The sequence below is a fragment of the Pristiophorus japonicus genome, chromosome 7, assembly GCF_044704955.1.
Source record: "Pristiophorus japonicus isolate sPriJap1 chromosome 7, sPriJap1.hap1, whole genome shotgun sequence".
NCBI lineage: Eukaryota > Metazoa > Chordata > Chondrichthyes > Pristiophoridae > Pristiophorus > Pristiophorus japonicus.
This window is the reverse complement of record NC_091983.1, coordinates 10,317,751-10,342,085: the sequence shown is the minus strand read 5'-3', so window position 1 is coordinate 10,342,085 and position 24,335 is coordinate 10,317,751. Positions and strand designations below refer to the sequence as shown.

General features: G+C 49.3%; 1 protein-coding gene across 1 annotated transcript in view; it reads right to left on the bottom strand.

The window, feature by feature from the left end:
• kcnq5a (potassium voltage-gated channel, KQT-like subfamily, member 5a) overlaps positions 1 to 24,335 on the bottom strand; it is an 882,808-nt gene that overhangs the window by 88,055 nt on the left and 770,418 nt on the right. Inside the window, exon 3 of the mRNA XM_070884637.1 lies at positions 9,661 to 9,787. Within this exon, the coding sequence (XP_070740738.1) occupies positions 9,661 to 9,787 (127 nt within the window). The remainder of the gene's footprint in view (positions 1 to 9,660; positions 9,788 to 24,335) is intronic.

Genomic DNA, 24,335 nt, shown 5'->3' with positions numbered 1-24,335 from the left:
CCATAACTATTCTAAACCTGATGATATTATGATCACTGTTCCCCAAATGCTCTCCCACTGAAACATGCTCCACTTCATTCACCAGAACGAGATCCAACACTGCTTCCTTCCTCGCTGGGCTGGAAACTCGCTGATCAATAATGCTCTCTCATAGACATTTCAGCAATTCTTCCCCTTCTCTCTTTGCCCTTTACACTATAACTATCCCTGTCTACATTAGGATAATTGAAGTCCTCCATCATCACTGCTCTGTAGTTTTTGCATCTTTCTGTAAGTTTGCAAATTTGCTCCTCTATCTTCTTCCCACTATTTGGCGGCCTATAGTCCACACCCAGAAGCATAATGGTTCCTCTACTGTTCCTTAATTCTAACCAAATACATGCTGCCTTTGACTCCTCAATGACATCATCCTCGCCAGTGCTATAATAGTTTATTGAATTAATACTGCCAACCTCCTCTTTTTTTCCTTCCCTATCTGTCCTGCACACCTTGTAGCCAGGAATATTAAGTTCCCAATTCTCCCTGTCTTTGAGCAAGGTCACTGTTATTGCCAATGTATCATAGTCCCATGCGGCAGCTTGTGCCTGCAGCTCAGCAACCTAATCCGCCACGCTCTGTGCATTTACGTACATGCGTCCCAAATCCACCTTCGACTACCTTGCATTTGCCCCTGTCTAGTTGGACGGCGAGAAAAGGAATCGTGATGAACCAGAGTAATAGAGGGGAACGAGTGATGGCATCCCACTCCATCATGCCCGCAGGTGAATGTTAAAGGCCGGTTTTCCGGATCGTCGTTTCTGACAGAGTCCCGACCATAGGCTTGTCCTGAATCCATTCCCATCCATCGGGCTGGTGGGACGGGGAAGCATTTTCATCACTTGGGTTCCCAGAGGCTGAGCCTCCCCACAGGGAAGGCAATTACTCAAAATCAGCCCTTAGCATCAATCAGCACAGGCCCAAAGTAACGGCCTTCCCCGACCTGCACTGGTGTGGCAGGGAGGAGCAACGCATGGTATTATTTCCAGGTAAATCTTTTGTTAAATGTCTTGGAATGAGAAATGCTTTCTTCCCACATCAGTCTGTCAGTGAACTGGAAATACTTTACTCTCCCTGTTTAGCCATTTCAAACATTTAGTTCAGGAAGAATCCCCATTTATTCTTGACTGATGCAGCCATTGAACTTTGGCAAAGATCCATGAGCTTTCTCTGCTGAAGGAGATTGATTAACAACCTGAACAGACCCAGTAATAACACCTTGACACAAGAAATAGTAAGCCTTTCCGAAGCTCCGTTCTAACCTGTACATCACACCATACTGAAGGCAAATGCTGCCCTTGTAGGTTAAACCTTGCACTGCTGGTCTTGCAGTCTTGAACATGGGAGAAAAGGCTGTTTGACAGTCAAGAATCATCCAATCAGGTAACAAAGCATCTGTTTGCTTTCTGATTGGCTGTTGGAAGGTGGAGCGCTGCGAGATGGACGTGTCAGGCGACCAATGGCAGAAGCATGGGGGCGGGGCGGTTGGAGGCAGGAGGTCATGTGATGAAACCTTCCAGAATCCGACCAACCAGAGTTGCTGACACCATGATGCCCACAGCAGCTTCCCAGAGTGGAATCTCCTTAGAATACAAAGAAAGAAAGACTTGCATTTTAATAGCGCCTTTCACGACCACCGGACATCTCAAAGTGCTTTACAGCCAATGAAGTACTTTTGGAGTGTAGTCACTGTTGTAATGTGGGAAATGCGGCAGCCAATTTGCACACAGTAAGCTCCCACAAACAGCAATGTGATAATGATCAGATAATCTGTTTTTGTTATGTTGATTTAGGAATAGTATCAGCCAGCACACTGGGGGTAACTCTCCTGCTCTTCTTCGAAATACTGCCATGGGACCTTTTACTTCACCTAAGAGGACAGACGTCTCGGTTTAACGTCTCATTCAAAAGACGGTACTGTGCAACTGCAAAAGATTCTGTGCCAGTTGTGTGTGTGTGTGAGAGAGTGTTGTGTGTGTGTGTGAGAGAGAGAGTGTGTGTGTGAGAGAGAGAGAGAGTGTGTGTGTGAGAGAGAGTGTGTGTGTGTGAGTGAGAGAGTGTGTGTGTGTCTGTTTGTGTGAGTGTGAGCTGCATGAACAAAAGGGGAAAAGGCTGCAACGTTACTTTCTGCAGAAGAAAAGAACATCCCAGGCATCCAGCCTGAGTGCCACGGAAGAGGGCCCAGCAGAGGTGATCGAGTTGAGCAGCCTGGAGGAGCGTGCCTTGGCATTGGTGGGTGACCACCGCCGTGTCACCACAAAGGGTGATGCAGATCCCGTGCTAGAGCATGGTAAGCTTATACTAATCTCTGCTGTGCCTAACGCTGATGGCACGAAAGCTCATGCAATGTTAAGTCCAATGGGAATTCTCTCTCATTTTGTTGCCCATTATTTGTGTGCCCATGTAGAGATGGAACTTCTTGGTGGCACAGTGTGAGATGGGACGGCTCACATATCAGCATCACCAATTCCACCTCCCCTCCCCTGCTGTAGACTGAAATGTTGGCCTCTACTTGCAGATGGTGATTCGGACAGCATCAACCAATGCACGCCATCCACCTCTGGCACACAAAGGAGGAATGAGGCCCCGACATTGTCACCAGCCCAAGACGGTGGCTCCTTCCTCCCCCCCGCAACCCCCACCCAAGATCACCCATCTCCACCACACCCAACTCCGCCACCGAGTCTGGAAGACCAGGAGGGAGATGAGGGAGAAGGGCCTGTGGTCAAGCCACTTAAGGAAGAGGAGCTGGAAGAGGAGGATAGCAGCCTCTTGACATGTGTGCCACCTGTCCGGAGATCCTCAGCATCGGGCTCCGAATTCATGGGCTTCGAACCGGAGGAACCAGGAACAAGTGCTGGCAGGCGCAGAGGCCGTGGCTCTAAATCAGCCAAGGTGCGTGAACCCACGACCACCCAACAACCACCTGAGGACGCAGGACGGCTCGCAGCTATTCACGAGATGGTGCAGCTATAGAGGACGAGCGTGGAGACAGGTTGCCACCTGGTGTAGACCATGGCTAGGGTAGCTGCCAGCATCGCCACCCCCGCTCAGCAGCACACTGACGGGATGGAGCGGCTCATTAGTGCGGTGGAGCGCAACACTGAGGCGATGAGGCAAGCGATGGCTTCTGGCCGGGTCGTGCCAGCCCCTGAGCCCACACCATCGAGGTAGACAGGTCCCGAGGAGCCAGAGATGCCGGGGCCTTCAATCACGCCCCCTACCTTCTTGCCAAGGCGGACGTGTCTGCAGAAACCCGGTTGCCCTCCTGCACAACCTGCTCAAGCAGAGGCGCTGAGGGGCAGGGGCGCAGGACACTGTGTTGAAGGCGGGGCAAACAAGAGGACGATGGGCCTCACATCAAGGGGGGGAAGAGAGGTGGTGATAGCAGGTAGAGGGGTGGGTGTTGGTGGTGCAAATGTTCTTCATGTTATTAGGTTCAGTCACTTTGGGAATGCAGGGATGTGTACGCGCTCGGTCCGTGCAGCAGAGCTGGTCTCCAGTCGTCCTGGTAAACCCTTGGCACTGGACCAAGACCTAGCTCTGTCAAGCCCGTGTGGTGGCTGGTGAGCAACGGCCACCCCACGTTAAAAAAAATCCATGCACAGGCATCTTCCACCCTTCAGGATGTAGTTCGGGACCTGGAATATTAGGTCCTTCATTGAAACACCTGTGAACTCATCCTTTTTTTGGCGTGGACGCAAGGCTTCCTCGTTTCGAGGGACTGCTTATGATGATGAGGCTGGGATTTTCAATACAGCCACATTGTTCACCCTTTCTTGGTCAGTGTCTGATTTTTACATAATATGTGGTGCCTTCTGAGAAAGACACAGCTCTCCCTCAGGTCTTCTGCTCGAAGAGGAATATCTTGCCCTACACATGACTGCGCTGTATAATGGGTCCTGTCATCAGTCCATAGCGAAACGACAAGGGTCAGCAATGCAGGAAGACTGCCATTCAATGCCAGTCAGTTGAACTACTTGCAGGGCACACATTAAGGCTTGCACTTCAACCTCCTTTTTATTACAACATACATCGCGGAGTGCTGCCCCTGAGATGACATGGTCATCAGTGACATTACAGTCCATTATATGTATTTTTCTGTCTTCCATACCTCATGTCGTGCTGTTCTCACTTTCACATGCAGTGAGCTTCCAGAGCTTGACATCTTCTACCTCTTGCTTATTCACTGCGCAGTCACAATCTGTCACTAAATATGGTCCGTCTGAAATGGTGTCAACAGTCTTGTAGGGCATCTCCATTGAGCCGTTAACATCTCTCGATACTTATTGCCGTTTCCCCGACCACACCTTCCCTTCAACAGAGTCACATGGATTCGGGTTAAGGTCTGTCCCATCCAGATTTCTGTGCCACTGATAATTCTCCGGCATGTGCACGACACCCGGGATGTGCAGCGCTGCAGGACTCTCAGCGTTTCTCCCTGCCGCCCGACTTGGTGAGGCCTCACCTGGAATATTGTGTTCAGTTTTGGTCTCCTAATCTGAGGAAGGACATTCTTGCTATTGAGGGAGTGCAGCGAAGGTTCACCAGACTGATTCCCGGGATGGCTGGACTGACATATGAGGAGAGACTGGATCGACTGGGCCTGTATTCACTGGAGTTTAGAAGAAATGAGAGGGGATCTCATAAAAACATATAAAATTCTGACGGGCCTGGACAGGTTAGACGCAGGAAGAATGTTCCCGATGTTGGGGAAGTCCAGAACCAGGGGTCACAGTCTAAGGATAAGGGGTAAACCATTTAGGACTGAGATAAGGAGAAACTTCTTCACTCAGAGAGTTGTTAACCTGTGGAATTCCCTGCCGCAGAGAGTTGTTGATGCCAGTTCATTGGATATATTGAAGAGGGAGTTAGAGATGGCCCTTACGGCTAAAGGGATCAAGGGGTATGGAGAGAAAGCAGGAAAGGGGTACTGAGGTGAATGATCAGCCATGATCTTATTGAATGGTGGTGCAGGCTCAAAGGGCCGAATGGCCTACTCCTGCACATATTTTCTATGTTTCTATGTTTCACTGACTCACAGCCAGCTCAGACCGGCGTTTTGCAAGTCCCAATTTACACAAGATGTACTTGTGGTGAATCGCATTCACTGGTAAGAGAGCAGGCCCTTGTTCCTCATCTGATCTTGCTGAAGCACGTTTCATTAAGTGTGTAATGAGAGGGTAATTTTCATTTCAGTTAATTGTTTTGTACTTCATTTATACAATCCATTTCGTAGTGGCAGATTTATTAACCCAGCATCACTGTTGCAGCTGCTGAAAGCACTAATTATCCAACCAAATGGTCAGTTTAACATCTCATTACTCACGGAGGGCCAAATTTACCTGACTGTGTAAACTGTGACTAATAAATGTCTGTGAGTAAGCAGGAAGCAGGAACTGACTCTCATAGAATCACAGAATGGTTACAGCACGGAAGGAGGCCATTCAACCCATCGAGCCCGTGCCGGCTCCCAGCTAGTCCCACTCCCCCGCCCTTTCCCCGTAGCCCTTCAGATATTTATCCACTTCCCTTTTGAAAGATAAGATTGAGTCTGCCTCCACTGCCCTTTCAGGCCATTCATTCCAGAACCCAACCACTCGCTGCGTAAAAAGAATTTTCCTCGTGTCACCAGGGTTTCTCTCAGGGTTTAAACTCAATCCCAAGTATTGGTTCCAGGGCACACTTGTTTAACATCTTTCAATTATGTCATTTAAGGAGAAGCTAGATAATGAGATGCGAGGGAACGGAATCGAAAGATGTGTTGATGGGGTGAGATGAAGTCAGGTGGGAGGAGGCTCCTGTGGAGCATAAACACCGAATGGCCTGATTCTGTGCTATGCACGCGATGTGATTCTGTGTAACTCTGTCCACCAGCTCCTTGCTCTCTTACCCCAAACCCAGTTACAGTCTCCCCCTGTCACCAGGTCTGAGATGAGACGGTCTCGGGGCTGACACTGGATTCACAGGCCCGGGGCTGACACTGGATTCACAGGCCCGGGGCTGACGTCGGAGGCCCGGGGCTGACGTCGGAGGCCCGGGGCTGACGTCGGAGGCCCGGGGCAATTTCTAGCTACCCCTGGGTCCTCGTGACTGGCGCATCAACCAGCTATTGCACCGGTCATGCATCACATGTGGAATAGGGGCAGGGTTGACAACCCTCCAGGATTGGCCTGGAGTCTCCAGGAGTTAAAGATGAATCTCCAGGGCAATAATCATAGAGGCAATAGATAATAATGCTTCTAAAAAAGAAATCGGGCATGGGAAACAAAGCCTGTTTGACGGACAGTTAGGAATAATCCAATTGGGTAATGAGTCCATTCACTTTCCAATTGACATGAGAAGATGGAGCGCCGTGGGTGGGCGTGTGGGGCGACCAATGGCGGGCCAGTCGGAGGCAGGAGGTCACGAGGTGACATCTCCAGGAATCAGTCCAACCAGAGTTGGCAACCCTAATTCGGAGAACGTGACTGGCTACGGGAGCCACAGCAACTTGCATTTATATAGCACCTTTTCACGCAGTAAAACATTCCAAGGCGCTTCACAGGAGGGTTATCAAACAAAATTTGACACCGAGCCACAGAAGGACATATTAAGCAAGGTGGAGATAGGTTTGAAGGAGCATCTTAAAAGAAGAGAGAGGGGCGGAGAGGTTTTGGGAGGGAATTCCAGAGCTCGGGGCCTAGGCAACAGGAGGCAAGGAGCAATAAAAATTTGGGATGAGCAAGAGGCCAGAATTGGAGGAGTGCAGAGATCTCAGAGGGTTGTGGGCCTGGAGGGGGTTGTAGAGATGGGGAGTAGTGAGGCCATAGAGGGATTTGAAGACAAGGATGTGAATTTTAAAATCGAGGCGTTGACAGACCTGGGACTAATGTAAGCGAGCACAGGGGTGATGGGTGATGGCAAGAGAGCCCCAGGTGGGCAGAGGAAACGTTACAGGGACCCCCTCAAAACCTCCCTGATTAAGTGCAACATCCCCACTGACACCTGGGAGTCCCTGGCTGAAGACCGCCCTAAGTGAAGGAAGTGCATCCGGGAGGGCGCTAGCACCTCGAGTCACATCGCCGAGAGCATGCAGAAAACAAGCGCAGGCAGCGGAAGGAGCGTACGGCAAACCTGTCCCACCCACCCTTATCCTCAACGACTGTCTGTCCCAGCTGTGACAGGAACTATGGTTCTCGTATTGGACTGTTCAGTCACCTAAGAACTCATTGTAAGAGTGGAAGTAAGTCTTCCTCGATTCTGAGGGACTGCCTATGATGATGATGATGATGTGCCTGAGTGTGGCAATCTAAACTCTTATCACTCAGAGAGAGAGAGAGAGGAGAGAGAGGAGAGAGGGGGGAGAGGGGGGAGAGAGGGGAGAGAGAGAGAGAGAGAGAGAGAGAGAGGGGAGAGAGAGGGGAGAGAGAGATAGGGGAGAGAGACAGTTTCTCAGGGGAAAAGGCCAAGAACTTGGGCTGGAGGGGTGGGAAAGAGCATGAAGAGCACAATGGGGATGGGGGAAGAACGTGATCCAGGTCTAAAGGTGGTGGTGGGGATTGAGAGCGACAATGTGATCCAGATGGTAAGACGGATCATGTTCTTCCAACCACACCCCCTTTACACCCACAACACATCCTCCCTCACCTCCGCCTACACCTGGTTGATTTCTCGGCTAGCTCGGTGCGTGTATGGCAAGTGACATCATTGGACTGGACGAAATCCGGAAGTCACGATGCCGTCACGATTCACTTCATACCCAATAAACCTCTTAACAACCCGTGACCCACACACAATGGCCCATCTTTGGTGGGGGAAGATCAGGAACATGGGCGGGGGAGGGGGAGGTCAGGAACGTGGGCGGGGGAGGGGGAGGTCAGGATCGTGGGCGGGGGAGGGGGAGAAGATCAGGAACGTGGGAGGGAGAGGGGGAGGTCAGGAACGTGGACGGGGGAGGGGAGAAGATCAGGAATGTGGGAGGGGGAGGTCAGGAACGTGGGCGGGGGAGGTCAGGAACGTGGGCGGGGGAGGGGAGGTCAGGAACGTGGGCGGGGGAGGGGGATGGGAGGTCAGGAACGTAAGCGGGGGAGGGGGAGGTCAGGAACGTGGGCAGGGGAGGGGGAGAAGGTCAGGAACGTGGGTGGGGGAGGGGGATGGGAGGTCAGGGGCGGGGGAGGGGGAGAAGGTCAGGAGCGGGGGAGGGGGATGGGAGGTCAGGAATGTGGGCGGGGGAGGGGGATGGGAGGTCAGGAACGTGGGCGGGGGAGGGGGATGGGAGGTCATGAACTTGGGCTGGGAGGGGGATGGGAGGTCAGGAACGTGGGCGGGGGAGGGGGATGGGAGGTCAGGAACGTGGGCGGGGGATGGGAGGTCAGGAACTTGGGCGGGGGAGGGGGAGGTCAGGAACTTGGGCGGGGTTGGGGGAGGTCAGGAACGTGGGCAGGGGAGGGGGATGGGAGGTCAGGAACTTGTTGGGGAGGGAAATGGTCAGAAACACGGGCTTTGTGAGGAAGGTTAGGAACTTGTTGAGGGGTGGGGGCAGGAATTTGTTTGGAGGGTGGGAGCAGGAATTTGTTTGGAGGGTGGGAGAAGGCCTTAACCCTTGATGTTCCATGTGAGCTCTGTTCTATCTCGAGCAAGGCAGTCAGAATGGCTCGAATTGCAAACTAATTGATTACTTCGGCAGGCAATTACACATTCCAGAGAAACTGCTGGGTGTGTCTTGTCCTCCAAGGGGACCAATAAGAAATCAGGTGTTGTCTTCAAGGTGGCCAATCAGAGATCTGGTGTTGGAAATAAACGCAACTTCAAAAAAAAAAGCCCTAAGTGACTGTTTCCGAACCCTACGCATGTCTCAGCTCATTCCAAAAGTACACAGGACATTGGTTGAAATAAGACTCTGCAAAGGCCAGTCATCTCGTGGCTCTGCATCGTTTAGAAAGAAAGACTTTCATTTACATCACATCTTTCGACACCTGATTGAGGTGTATAACATTATGAGGGGCCTAGATAGAGTGGACAGGAAGGACCTATTTGCCTTAGCAGAGGGGCCAATAACCAGTGGGCATAGATTTAAAGTAATTGGTAGGACCGTTAGAGAGTATTTGAGGGGAAATGTCTTCACCCAGAGGGTGGTGGGGGAACTCACTGCCTTAAAGGGTGGTAGAGGCAGAAACCCTCACCACATTTAAAAAGTACCTGGATGTGCACTTGAAGTGCCGTAACCTATAAGGCTACGGACCAAGAGTTGGAAAGTGGGATGAGGCTGGATAGCTCTTTGTCGGCCGGCACGGACACGACGGGCCGAAATGGCCTCCTTCCGTGCTGTAAATTTCTATGATCCTATGAACACCTCAGGAAGTCCCAAAGTGCTTTGCAGTCAATGAAGTACTTTTGAAGTATAATCACTGTTGTAATGGAGGGAAAGGGAGCAGGTAATTTACTCACATCAAGCTCCCACAAACTGTTTCACCCCTTAACTGACCTCGAAGGTGTAAGCAAGGATATAGCTGCAACCCCAATGGCAGAGTGGAGTGTCGCTGTACAGGAGGCACAGTGTCGGCACTGCCGATCTGTGGTGCTCCCGGTGCCCAGCTCCGTCTCCTCAGCTCAGCCTCCTTCTGAGTTCCGGCTGCCACTTACCGATGACACAGAACGGCTTCCTGGCGAAGCGAATGCGCCCCATCCACCCGCGATACCGGCAGCAGCATCCCGCGGACCAGATCCGTACGATGAACTCCAGGCCAAACACCACGATCATCACAAACTCCTGCCAGGGGAACGGAGAACAACATCAGCGGCAGCTCTCAGCTACTGTCCCGCACAGAGCCTGCTATCAACAGGCATGGATCGTCACCTTAATTAGCGGCAGTAATAAAAAGACTTGCATTTATATAGCGCCTCACATGACCGCCGGACGTCTCAAAGCGCTTTACAGTCAACGAAGTACTTTTGGAGTGTAGTCACTGTTGTAATGTGGGAAACGCGGCAGCCAATTTGCGCACAGCAAACTCCCACAAACAGTAATGTGGTAATGACCAGATAATCTGTTTTAAAATGTTGATTGAGGGATAAATATTGGCCAGGACACCGGGGATAACTCCCCTGCTCTTCTTCGAAATAAGTGCCATGGGGATCTTTTACATCCACCTGAGAGGGCAGATGGGGCCTCAGTTTAACGTCTCATCTGAAAATGCTCCCTCAGCACTGCACTAGAGTGTCAGACTAGATTTTTGTGCTCAAGTCCCTGGAGTGGGACTTGAACCCACAACCTTCTGACCCAGAGGAGAGAGTGCTACCCACTGAGTCACAGCTGACACTGCAGGGTTAGATCAATAAACGTGGGAAGAGTCAATACGATCAGCTGGGTTTTGCCTTCCACATCGCTGGGCTATCGCCCAGCCGAAAGTTGCGATCCCAAAAATGGCCGATACTCCAGCGATCATGAAGGCTGACACATCGCCAAGTCTGGAACGTCGCCCATTTTTTGGGCCCTCGTGATCTGAGTGGAAAGTCTAGCCCTAAGTTTATTATTCTCTATCATTAATAAATTAAAAACAAAACCTACTGACAGCCACAATCCTCAAACACTCTTTTCCCTAGAAAAGAGAAGGCTGAGGGGTGGTCTGACTGAGGTCTTTAAAATTATGAAGGGGTTGATAGAGAAGATGTTTCCATTTGTGAGGGAGGCCAAAATAAAGGCCATCAATATAAGATAGTCACTAATGAATCCAATAGGGAATGGGTAATATAATGTGTCAATAGAAAATGTACTGACTCCTAATGAGCTGCAGTGCACCGTGATATATTTCTGGTAATGTAGCGATTCCTCGCTCCTTATATCATTAGACTGGGCTGAATTCAGAGCCATGTCACAGGAGTGAAAGGGCATTCAGCTGACCCAATCCCTGCTGTCAATCTATGCATTTGTGAGTATACTCACAGGTTTATAGAGTTATTAGAAGAACATAAGAAATAGGAGCAGGAGTAGGCCACCAGGCCTCTCGAGCCTGCTCCGCTATTTAATAAGATCATGGCTGATCTGATCATGGACTCAGCTCTACTTCCCTGCCCGCTCCCCATAACCTTTATTCCCTTATCGCTCAAAAATCTGTCTATCTCTGCCTTAAATATATTCAATGACCCAGCCTCCACAGCTCTCTAGGGCAGAGAATTCCACAGATTTACAACCCTATGAGAGAAGAAATTCCTCCTCATCTCAGTTTTAAATGGGTGGCCCCTTATTCTAAGACTATGTCCCCTAGTTTTAGTTTCCCCTATGAATGGAAATATCCTCTCTGCATCCACCTTGTCGAGCCCCTTCATTATCTTACAAGTTTTAATAAAATCATCTCTCATTCTTCTGAACTCTGATGTGTATAGGCCCAACCTACTCAACCTATTCTCATCAGTCAACCCCCTCATCTCCGGAATCAACCTCGTGAACTTCTCTGAACAGCCTCCAATGCAAGTATATCCTTCCTTAAATACGGAGATCAAAACTGTATGCAGTACTCCAGGTGTGGCCTCACCAATACCCTGTACAGTTGTAGGAGGACTTCTCTGCTTTTGTTGTTCTTCCGCAGTTACGTTCGCGCCAGGATGTCCCTGGAGATTGAGCACGCGGTGTCCACTGGTACGCCCGTGGCCTTCCGAGAAAGGTGGGCACCGGAGGGTCATCACCCCTGGCAACCAAATTGTAATTTGATCGGTTAAGATACCTTTAAAGTTTATTTGGCAATTTGTGGGTTCTAGTGTCCCTGTAATAAGGGGGCACTTAGCTTTATCTGTTAATTAAAATAGTTGTAGCATTGTTGCGTTGTGAGTGGCTTAGCCAGTCATGTGATGGTCACAAGACTCAATAAAACCCCAGCCAGTTGGATCTAGTTCGATGATGTATGCAGTGATCCTAATGGATGAACTGGTAATGTGTAGTGTGATTGTTAAACCTTTTGTTAATAAACCAACTAGTTCTTAATAGCAATGTGTTGCTATGAATTCTTAAGCAAAGAACCCGTGAAGCAAATACATTACACCTGCATGGATACCTGTCTGAGAAATGGGTTATAGAACGCTGCACTATGTCCAAGTGGTCCCGAGAACAGATCGCCCTCAAATCGCACACTCCCTCAAATATCGAGTCAACCCTCCCTGAAATGTTCGCGCATCCTGCGTATCCCTGCGTCGTCTGTTCACCACAGCAAGACAACAATTGGTTGAAATCTCACTGTATCTTACAATCTGTAAATAAACTGACTCTCGGGCTCACAAGAGAAACTTCAACCAGTGAAACCACATTACCTGAGGCAAATGATTTATCCTTCCGAACAGGCTCTTATTCCTCTCGAAATAATAATGTCCAGTGGAGAAAAGATCCATTGGGAAGAGAAACCAGCAGGTGGAGCCTCGCTGCCACTGCAGTAATGATATAGTCTGCCTCACACGCACTCTCCTGCTCCGATTACTGAGCCTTTACTGGGTGACTTCCCGAACGCTCCCCTGAGTTATTCACTGAATCCTAACATGGTACCATGACACACAATCCCTGCACTATTGATCTAACTCAGTCATCATCATCATAGGCAGTCCCTCGGAATCGAGGAAGACTTGCTTCCACTCCAAAAATGAGTCCTTAGGTGGCTGAACAGTCCAATACGAGAACCATAGTCCCTGTCACAGGTGGGACAGATAGTCGCTGAGAGTAAGGGAGGGTGGGACTGGTTTGCCGCACTCTCTTTCCGCTGCCTGCGCTTGGTTTCTGCACGCTCTCGGCGACGAGACTCGAGGTGCTCAGCGCCCTCCCGGATGCACTTCCTCCACTTAGGGCGGTCTTTGGCTAGGGAGTCCTAGCTGTCAGTGGAGATGTTGCACTTTATCAGGGAGGTTTTGAGGGTGTCCCTTAACGTTTCCTCTGCCCACCTTTGGCTCGTTTGCTGTGAAGGAGCGCTTTCTTTGGGAGTATCGTCACTGGCCATAACCATTGATCGAACTCAGTGAAGGACTGTAGTCTGAATATTAAGGGGTGAGGGTGAAAAGGCAGAATCCTACAATGCGGGACGAGTTTAAACACAGCGATAGGTTGCATTCTGTGAATCAGTGCTTCACGTGTCGGGAAAGCACAGTGGGAAATCGAGTAGATTTCAAAATTTTCATCCTTATTTTCAAATCCCTGACGACTACGTGTGTGAGAAGTGTATCCGCCTCCATCTCCTGACGGACCACGTTACGGAATTGGAGCTGAGGGTGGATTCACTCTGGAGCATCCACGATGCTGAGAATGACATTAGTGGCACGTGTAGTGAGTTGGTCTTACCGCATGAGAAGGATCCACAGCCAGCTAGGGAATGGAAGACCAGCAGGAAGAGTAGTACAAAGAAGGTAGTGCAGGGGTCCCATCTGGTCATCCCCCTGCAAAACAGATACACTGCTTTGAGTGCTGTTGAGGGAGATGACTCATCAGGGGAGAGCAGCAGCAGCCAAGTTCATGGCACCGTGGCTGGCTCTGTTGTACAGGAGGGCATAAAAAAGAGTGGGAGAGCGATAGAGATAGGGGATTCAATCATAAGGGGAATAGATAGGCATTTCTGCGGCCGCAATCGAGACTCCAGGATGGTATGTTGCCTCCCTGGTGCAAGGGTCAAGGATGTCTCCGAGCGAGTGCAGGACATTCTGAAAAGAGAGGGTGAACAGCCAGTTGTCGTGGTGCACATTGGTACCAATGATATAGGTAAAAAAAGGGATGAGGTCCTACGAAACGAATTTAAGGAGCTAGGAGCTAAATTAAAAAGTAGGACCTCAAAAGTAGTAATCTCGGGATTGCTACCAGTGCCACGTGCTAGTCAGAGTAGGAATCGCAGGATAGCACAGATGAATACGTGGCTTGAGCAGTGGTGCAGCATGGAGGGATTCAAATTCGTGGGGCATTGGAACAGGTTCTGGGGGAGGTGGGACCAGTACAAACTGGACGGTCTGCACTTGGGAAGGATCGGAACCAATGTCCTCGGGGGAGTGTTTGCTACTGCTGTTGGGGAGGAGTTAAACTAATATGGCAGGGGGATGGGAACCAATACAGGGAGACAGAGGGAAACAAAAAGGAGACAAAAACAAAAGACAGAAAAGAGATGAGTAAAAGTGGAGGGCAGAGAAACCAAAGGCAAGAAACAAAAAGGGCCACTGAATATAAAAGGGCTGCAGGAGGGGTCAAAACTAAAAATCATGGTTTAAAAACGAGGATGAAAACACTCTACCTAAATGCATGCAGCATTCGAAATAAAGTAAATGAGTTGACGGCACAAATCATTACAAATGGGTATGATTTGGTGGCCATTACAGAAACATGGTTGCAAGGTGGCCAAGACTGGGAATTAAACATACAGGGGTATCTGACGATTCAGAAAGATAGGCAAGAAGGGAAAGGAGGTGGGGTAGCTCTGTTAATAAAAGATGATATCAGGGCAATTGTGAGGGATGATATTGGCTCCAATGAACAAAATGTTGAATCATTGTGGGTGGAGATTAGAGATAGTAAGGGGAAAAAGTCACTGGTGGGCGTAGTTTATAGGCCCCCAAATAATAACTTCAAGGTGGGGCGGGCAATAATCAAGGGAATAATGGAGGCATGTGAAAAAGGAACGGCAGTAGTCATGGGGGATTTTAACCTACATATCGATTGGTCAAATCATATCGCACGGGGTAGCCTGGAGGAGGAATTCATAGAATGCATACAGGATTGTTTCTTAGAACAGTATGTAACAGAACCTACAAGGGAGCAAGCCATCTTAGATCTGGTCCTGTGTAATGAGACAGGAAAAATAAACATAGAAACATAGAAAATAGGTGCAGGAGTAGGCCATTCGGCCCTTCAAGCCTGCACCGCCATTCAATGAGTTCATGGCTGAACATTCAACTTCAGTACCCCATTCCTGCTTTCTCGCCATACCCCTTGATCCCCCTAGTAGTAAGGACCTCATCTAACTCCTTTTTGAATATATTTAGTGAATTGGCCTGAATAACTTTCTGTGGTAGAGAATTCCACAGGTTCACCACTCTCTGGGTGAAGAAGTTCCTCCGCATCTCGGTCCTAAATGGCTTACCCCTTATCCTTAGACTGTGACCTCTGGTTCTGGACTTCCCCAACATTGGGAACATTCTTCCTGCATCTAACCTGTCTAACCCCGTCAGAATTTTAAATGTTTCTATGAGGTCCCCTCTCATTCTTCTGAACTCCAGTGAATACAAGCCCAGTTGATCCAGTCTTTCTTGATAGGTCAGGCCCGCCATCCCAGGAATCAGTCTGGTGAACCTTCACTGCACTCCCTCAATAGCAAGAATATCATTCCTCAGGTTAGGAGACCAAAACTGTACACAATACTCCAGGTGTGGCCTCACCAATGCCCTGTACAACTGTAGCAACACTACCCTGCCCTTGTACTCAAATCCCCTTGCTATGAAGGCCAACATGCCATTTGCTTTCTTAACCGCCTGCTGCACCTGCATGCCAACCTTCAATGACTGATGTACCACGACACCCAGGTCTCTTTGCACCTCCCCTTTTCCTAATCTGTCACCATTCAGATAATAGTCTGTCTCTCTGTTTTTACCACCAAAGTGGATAACCTCACATTTATCCACATTATACTTCATCTGCCATGCATTTGCCACTCACCTAACCTATCCAAGTCGCTCTGCAGCCTCACAGCATCCTCCTCGCAGCTCACACTGCCACCCAACTTAGTGTCATCCGCAAACTTGGAGATACTACATTTAATCCCCTCATCTAAATCATTAATGTACAGTGTAAACAGCTGGGGCCCCAGCACAGAACCTTGCGGTACCCCACTAGTCACTGCCTGCCATTCTGAAAAGTACCCATTTACTCCTACTCTTTGCTTCCTGTCTGACAACCAGTTCTCAATCCATGTCAGCACACTACCCCCAATCCCATGTGCTCTAACTTTGCACATCAATCTCTTGTATGGGACCTTGTCGAATGCCTTCTGAAAGTCCAAATATATCACATCAACTGGTTCTCCCTTGTCCACTCTACTGGAAACATCCTCAAAAAATTCCAGAAGATTTGTCAAGCATGATTTCCCTTTCACAAATCCATGCTGACTTGGACCTATCATGTCACCTCTTTCCAAATGCACTGCTATGACATCCTTAATAATTGATTCCATCATTTTACCCACTACCGATGTCAGGCTGACCGGTCTATAATTCCCTGTTTTCTCTCTCCCTCCTTTTTTAAAAAGTGGGGTTACATTGGCTACCCTCCACTCTATAGGAACTGATCCAGAGTCAATGGAATGTTGGAAAATGACTGTCAATGCATCCACTATTTCCAAGGCCACCTCCTTAAGTACTCTGGGATGCAGTCCATCAGGCCCTGGGGATTTATCGGCCTTCAATCCCATCAATTTTCCCAACACAATTTCCCGGCTAATAAGGATTTCCCTCAGTTCCTCCTCCTTAATAGACCCTCTGACCACTTTTATATCCGGAAGGTTGTTTGTGGCCTCCTTCGTGAATACCGAACCAAAGTACTTGTTCAATTGGTCTGCCATTTCTTTGTTCCCCGTTATGACTTCCCCTGATTCTGACTGCAGGGGACATACATTTGTCTTTACTAACCTTTTTCTCTTTACATATCTATAGAAAGTTTTGCAATCCGTCTTAATGTTCCCTGCAAGCTTCTTCTCATACTCCATTTTCCCTGCCCTAATCAAACCCTTTATCCTCCTCTGCTGAGTTCTAAATTTCTCCCAGTCCCCAGGTTCGCTGCTATTTCTGGCCAATTTGTATGCCACTTCCTTGGCTTTAATACTATCCCTGATTTCCCTTGATAGCCACGGTTGAGCCACCTTCCCTTTTTTATTTTTATGCCAGACAGGAATGTACAATTGTTGTAGTTCATCCATGCGGTCTCTAAATGTCTGCCATTGCCCATCCACAGTCAACCCCTTAAGTATCATTCGCCAATCCATCCCAGCCAATTCACGCCTCATACCTTCAAAGTTAGCCTTCTTTAAGTTCTGGACCATGGTCTCTGAATTAACTGTTTCATTCTCCATCCTAATGCAGAATTCCACCATATTATGGTCACTCTTCCCCAAGAGGCCTCGCACAACGAGATTGCTAATTAATCCTCTCTCATTACATAACACCCAGTCTAAGATGGCCTCCCCCCGAGTTGGTTCCTCGACATATTGGTCTAAAAAACCATCCCTTATGCACTCCAGGAAATCCTCCTCCACCGTATTGCTTCCAGTTTGGTTAGCCCAATCTATGTGCATATTAAAGTCACCCATTATAACTGCTGCACCTTTATTGCATGCACCCCTAATTTCCTGTTTGATGCCCTCCCGAACATCACTACTACTGTTTGGAGGTCTGTACACAACTCCCACTAACGTTTTTTGCCCTTTGGTGTTCTGTAGCTCTACCCATATAGATTCCACATCATCCAAGCTAATGTCCTTCCTAACTATTGCCTTAATCTCCTCCTTAACCAGCAATGCTACCCCACCTCCTTTTCCTTTTATTCTATCCTTCCTGAATGTTGAATACCCCTGGATGTTGAGTTCCCAGCCCTGATCATCCTGGAGCCACGTCTCCGTAATCCCAATCACATCATATTTGTTAACATCTATTTGCACAGTTAATTCATCCACCTTATTGCGGATACTCCTTGCATTAAGACACAAAGCCTTTAGGCTTGTTTTTTTAACACCCTCTGTCCTTTTAGAATTTTGCTGTACAATGGTCCTTTTTGTTCTTTGCCTTGGGTTTCTCTGCCCTCCACTTTTCCTCATCTCCTTTCTGTCTTTTGCTTTTGCCTCCTTTTTGTTTCCCTCTATCTCCCTGCATTGGTTCCCATCCCCCTGCCATATTAGTTTAACTCCTCCCCAACAGCACTAGCAAACACTCCCCCGAGGACATTGGTTCCGATTCTGCCCAGGTGCAGACCGTCCGGATTGTACTGGTCCCACCTCCCCCAGAACCGAGGAGAGAGGCAGCGGCCTATAAAAGGCTCAGCAGTCCGGGGAGCGTCGAGAGAGGCAGCAGCCTATAAAAGACTCAGCAGTCCGGGGAGCATCGAGAGAGGCGGGAGTCGAGAGAGGCAGCGGCCTATAAAAGGCTCAGCAGTCCGGGGTGCGTCGAGAGAGGCAGCGGCCTATAAAAGGCTCAGCAGTCCGGGGAGCGTCGAGAGAGGCGGGAGTCAAGAGAGGCAGCGGCCTATAAAAGGCTCAGCAGTCCGGGGAGCCTCGTAAAAGATCCTCTCGGAATGAGTGATCACAATATGGTTGAATTTGTAATACAGATTGAGGATGAGGAAGTTGTGTCAGAAACAAGCGTACTATGCTTAAACAAAGGGGACTACAGTGGGATGAGGGCAGAGTTGGCTAAAGTAGACTGGAAACAAGGACTAAACGGTGGCACAATTGAGGAACAGTGGAGGACTTTTAAGGAGCTCTTTCATAGTGCGCAACAAAAATATATTCCAGTGAAAAAGAAGGGCGGCAAGAGAAGGGATAACCAGCAATGGATAACCAAGGAAATAAAGGAAAGTATCAAATCAAAGACCAATGCGTATAAGGTGGCCAAGGTTAGTGGGAAACTAGAGGATTGGGAAAATTTTAAGCAACAGCAAAGAATGACTAAAAAAGCAATAAAGAAAGGGAAGATAGATTACGAAGGTAAACTTGCGCAAAACATAAAAACAGATAGTAAAAGCTTTTACAGATATATAAAACGGAAAAGAGTGACTAAAATAAATGTTGGTCCCTTAGAAGATGAAAAGGGGGATTTAATAATGGGAAATGTGGAAATGGCTGAGACCTTAAACAATTATTTTGCTTCCGTCTTCACAGTGGAAGACACAAAAAAACAAGCCAAAATTTGCAGGCCACAGGAATGTGGGAAGGGAGGACCTTGAGACAATCACTATCACTAGGGGGGTAGTGCTGGACAGGCTAATGGGACTAAAGGTAGACAAGTCCCCTGATCCTGATGAAATGCATCCCAGGGTATTAAAAGAGATGGCGGAAGTTATAGCAGATGCATTCGTTATAATCTACCAAAATTCTCTGGACTCTGGGGAGGTACCAGCGGATTGGAAAGCAGCTAATGTAACGCCTCTGTTTAAAAAAGGGGGCAGGCAAAAGGCAGGTAACTATAGGCCGGTTAGTTTAACATCTGTAGTGGGGAAAATGCTTGAAACTATCATTAAGGAAGAAATAGCGGGACATCTGGATAGGAATAGTGCAATCAAGCAGACGCAGCATGGATTCATGAAAGGGAAATCATGTTTAACTAACTTACTGGAGCATGGTGGATGGAGGTGTACCGATGGATGTGGTGTATTTAGATTTCCAAAAGGCATTCGATAAGGTGCCACACAAAAGGTTACTGCAGAAGATAAAGGTACGCGGAGTCAGAGGAAATGTATTAGCATGGATAGAGAATTGGCTGGCGAACAGAAAGCAGAGAGTCGGGATAAATGGGTCCTTTTCTGGTTGGAAATCAGTGGTTAGTGGTGTGCCACAGGGATCAGTGCTGGGACCACAACTGTTTACAATATACATAGATGACCTAGAAGAGGGGACAGAGTGTAGTGTAACAAAAATTGCAGATGACACGAAGATTAGTGGGAAAGCGGGTTGTGTAGAGGACTCAGAGAGGCTGCAAAGAGATTTGGATAGGTTAAGCGAATGGGCTAAGGTTTGGCAGATGGAATACAATGTCGGAAAATGTGAGGTCATCCACCTTGGGAAAAAAAACAGTAAAAGGGAATATTATTTGAATGGGGAGAAATTACAACATGCTGTGGTGCAGAGGGACCTGGGGGTCCTTGTGCATGAATCCCAAAAGGTTAGTTTGCAGGTGCAGCAGGTAATCAGGAAGGCAAATGGAATGTTGGCCTTCATTGCGAGAGGGATAGAGTACAAAAGCAGGGAGGTCTTGCTGCAACTGTATAAGGTATTGGTAAGGCCGCACCTGGAGTACTGCGTGCAGTTTTGGTCACCTTACTTAAGGAAGGATATACTAGCTTTGGAATGGGTACAGAGACGATTCACTAGGCTGATTCGAGAAATGAGGGGGTTACCTTATGATGATAGATTGAGTAGACTGGGTCTTTACTCGTTGGAGTTCAGAAGGATGAGGGGTGATCTTATAGAAACATTTAAAATCATGAAAGGGATAGACAAGATAGAGGCCGAGAGGTTGTTTCCATTGGTGGGGGAGACTAGAACTCGGGGGCACAGCCTCAAAATACGGGGGAGCCAATTTAAAACCGAGTTGAGAAAGAATTTCTTCTCCCAGAGGGTTGTGAATCTGTGGAATTCTCTGCCCAAGGAAGCAGTTGAGGCTAGCTCATTGAATGTATTCAAGTCACAGATAGATAGATTTTTAACCAATAAAGGAATTAAGGGTTACGGGGAGAGGACGGGTAAGTGGAGCTGAGTCCACGACCAGATCAGCCATGATCTTATTGAATGGCGGAGCAGGCTCGAGGGGCTAGATGGCCTACTCCTGTTCCTAATTCTTATGTTCTTATGTTCTTATGGCTCACCCCTCCTATCTCTGTAATCTTCTCCAGCCCCACAATCTGCGCTTGTCTAATTTTGCTCTCCTGAGCATCCCTGATTATAATCGCTCAACCATTGGTGGCTGTGCCTTCTGTTGCCTGGGCCCCAAGCTCTGGAACTCCCTTCCTAAACCTCTCCGCCGCTCTACCTCTCTTTCCTCCTTCAAGACGCTCCTTAAAACATATCTCTTTGTTTCTACTTATGCACTTGGTGTCAAAGTTTTATCACATAATACCCCTGTGAAGCACCATGGGACGTTTCACTACGTTAAAGGCGCTATATAAATACAAGTTAGCGTTGTTGTAGACACACTGTCCTTCTTCTGGTGTTCTCCCCATGTGCAGAGATCCTCATTGGGACCGTAAGCTGTAATAACTTGCTTCAGTTGGAACAGAAATGGTCACTTCCTTTGACACTATATTGGAGCATCACTGAACCGCAGGGCGTGCCCTATCGCCTCTGATTCCACAAGCAGCTTCCTCTGGAGAATAAACGCTTTATTTAGCCCACTAATTATCTTGTTACTTTAACAAGGTGGCAATCCACTGTGGATTTAAACAGATGTTAGATGGACATCGATATCACTGCTAGGCAATGGGCTCGCCAGCTCATTGATTTCACGATTGATTACACTGTGCTGCGTTTCACACACGGAGCTAAACAGTGAGGTCCCGTCAGCTGCAAAGCAGGAGCGGGCAGCACACGGTGGTGTTAGATTGCACAGAAAGAGGCCAATAACTCAGCCAGTGCTTCATCATCATCATAGGCAGTCCCTCGGAATCGAGGAAGACTTGCTTCCACTCTTAGAATGAGTCCTTAGGTGGTTGAACAGTCCAATACGAGAGGCACAGTCCCTATCACAGGTGGGGCAGATCGTCATTGAGGTAAGGGAGGGTGGGACTGGTTTGCCGCACACTCTTTCCGCTGCCTGTGCTTGATTTCTGCATGCTCTCGGCAACGAGACTCGAGGTGCTCAGCGCCCTCACAGATGCACTTCCTCCACTTAGGGCGGTCTTTGGCCAGGAATTCCCAGGCGTCAGTAGGGATGTTGCACTTTATCAGGGAGGCTTTGAGGGTGTCCTTGTAACGTTTCCTCTGCCCACCTTTGGCTCGTTTGCCGTGAAGGAGTTCCGAGTGGAGCGCTTGCTTTGGGAGTCTTGTGTCGGGCATGCGAACAATGGGGCCCGCCCAGCGGAGCTGATCACGTATAGTCAGTGCTTCAATGCTGGGGATGTTGGCCTGGGCGAGGACGCTAATGTTGGTGCGTCTGTCCTCCCAGGGGATTTGTACCAGCACAGGGGAGACAGTGTGGGCATTTCTCAAACAGCGATACAGGAGGGAGAAGGGGACCGAGGGGCACGGGGCCAGGTTGCGAGGGGGCTAGTGCGGAACATAACCACCGGCACAGACCAGTTGGGCCGAATGGCCTGTTCCTGTGGAATAACGCTGGTACTTTTACCGAGGTCATGTGAACCCAGTGAAATGGGAAGGGGTGTGAAACGGGTCACAGACTGACAGAGTCAGTCCCGCTGTGAGCTGGACGTAGGAGACCCCCTTTGTAATAATCAATCCTTTGCCACCCCTCACCGGGTGGCTGATCGTGGCACAGCTTGAAGACCACAATCGCTGAATTAACACCGAGCCAGAAAGGTGGAATAAAACAGGAAATGCTGGAAACGCTCTGTCGTTTCGGCACTTTACAGCCTTCTGGACTCAACATCGAGTTCAACAATTTCAGACCATAATCTCTGCCCCTATTTTGTTCCCTTTCCCCCCCTTTTTTTTTCACAATTCCCCTTTTCTCCCCTTTCCCACGGCAGCTGGTGATGCTTCTGCCATTCACACCCCCTCTAGACTCATCTTTTGTTTCCTGACTTCTCCCATTACCATCTCATTTTGGCCCATCATCCCTTTTGTCTCTCTCATCTCTCCTGCCTTCCACCCTATCACAGACCTTCCCTTTTGTTCTTTCCTTTCCTCCCCCTTTCCCTGCCCCTGCACTTCCTTAAGAATCTGTTACATCTCAAACTTTCCCAGTCCTGACAAAAGGTCACAGACCCGAAACCTTAACTCTGTTTCTCTCCACAGATGTTGCATAACCTGCTGACTTTTCCAACGTTTTCTGTTTTGATTAATGCTGGAAACACTGACTGGCCCACGGCAGGAAGCCACACACCGGCACCTCACACACCACGTCCTGTATTACAGGGGGAGTATTGAGACATTTTGGGGTGCAGTCAGCACTGTGGGACTGTGCACTTTGCCACAGACCAAGCTCTCAGTCTCAGGTCATTCGGCCCATCTAGTCCGTGCTGGCATTCACTGTCCACGTGAGCAATTAGTCCCAATCACGTTTACCGGCCCTGTCTCTAGATCCCGTCATGGCGGAGAGAGAGAGAGAGAGACACCTAAAGGTGGGCTTCCCTCAGAATGCCTGCCGCTAACCACCGAATACAGTATTCGCTCAGTCCTTTTACGGAGGTAAACCATTGCATTGCTACTCTGCTTGATGGCTGTTACAGATCTCTTGGCATTCATGGAAGAGGGGTTGGAAGTTCCCCTGGTGCCAACATCACCATTAACAGATTATCTGCCCTTTCATTCCTTTGTTGCAGGTGAGACCTTGCTGTGTACAAATTGCCTGCTGCATTTTCCGACACAACAGCAATCCTTCCATGGCCAACACGCTGCCTGTGAGGAGCTTTGGGCCGTGCGAGTTCTGTCAATAGAATATGACTGCCCCACCCAGTTTTACACATTTCTCTTCCTTTTTTGGGGTTCCCCCTGGGCCTTGTGTCATTTTCCCAATAGAAGGGACTCGAGCCCCTCCCAACATCCCGCTCACTGCTGGGGTGAACAGCTTCCATTGACTTTCCGCCTTCTCATTCAACCCACCCCCAATCGCTAGAACTTTTACGAACAGCCGTGGCTCTGTGGATAGCGCCCTCGCCTCGAAGTCAGAAGGTTGTGGGTTCAAGTCCCACTCCAGAGACGCAAGCATATAATACAGGCCAACGCTGAGGGAGTGCCGCACTGTCGGAGGGTCAGTACTGAGGAAGCGCCGCACTGTCGGAGGGGCAACACTGAGGGAGCTCTCCGCTGCACTGTCGGAGGGGCAACACTGAGGGAGCACCGCACTGTGGGAGGGGCAACACTGAGGGAGCTCTCCGCTGCACTGTCGGAGGGGCAGTACTGAGGGAGCGCCGCACAGTCGGAGGGGCAGTACTGAGGGAGCGCTGTACTGAGGGAGCACCGCATTGTCGGAGGGGCAGTACTGACGGAGCGCTGCACTGTTGGAGGGGCAGTACTGAGGGAGTGCTGCACTGTCGGAGGGGCAGTACTGAGGGAGCGCTGCACTGTCGGAGGGGCAGTACTGAGGGAGCACTGCACTGTCGGAGGGGCAGTACTGAGGGAGCGCCGCACTGTCGGAGGATCAGCACTGAGGGAGCGCTACACTGTCAGAGGGGCAGTACTGAGGGAGCACTGCACTGTCGGAGGGGCAGTACTGAGGGAGCGCTGCACTGTTGGAGAGGCAGTACAGAGGGAGCGCCATACTGTCGGAGGGGCAGTACTGAGGGAGCATCGCACTGTCCGAGGGGCAGTACTGAGGGAGTGCCGCAATGTCAGAGGTGCAGTACTGAGGGAGCGCCGCACTGTCGGAGGATCAGCACTGAGGGAGCGCTACACTGTCAGAGGGGCAGTACTGAGGGAGCACTGCACTGTCGG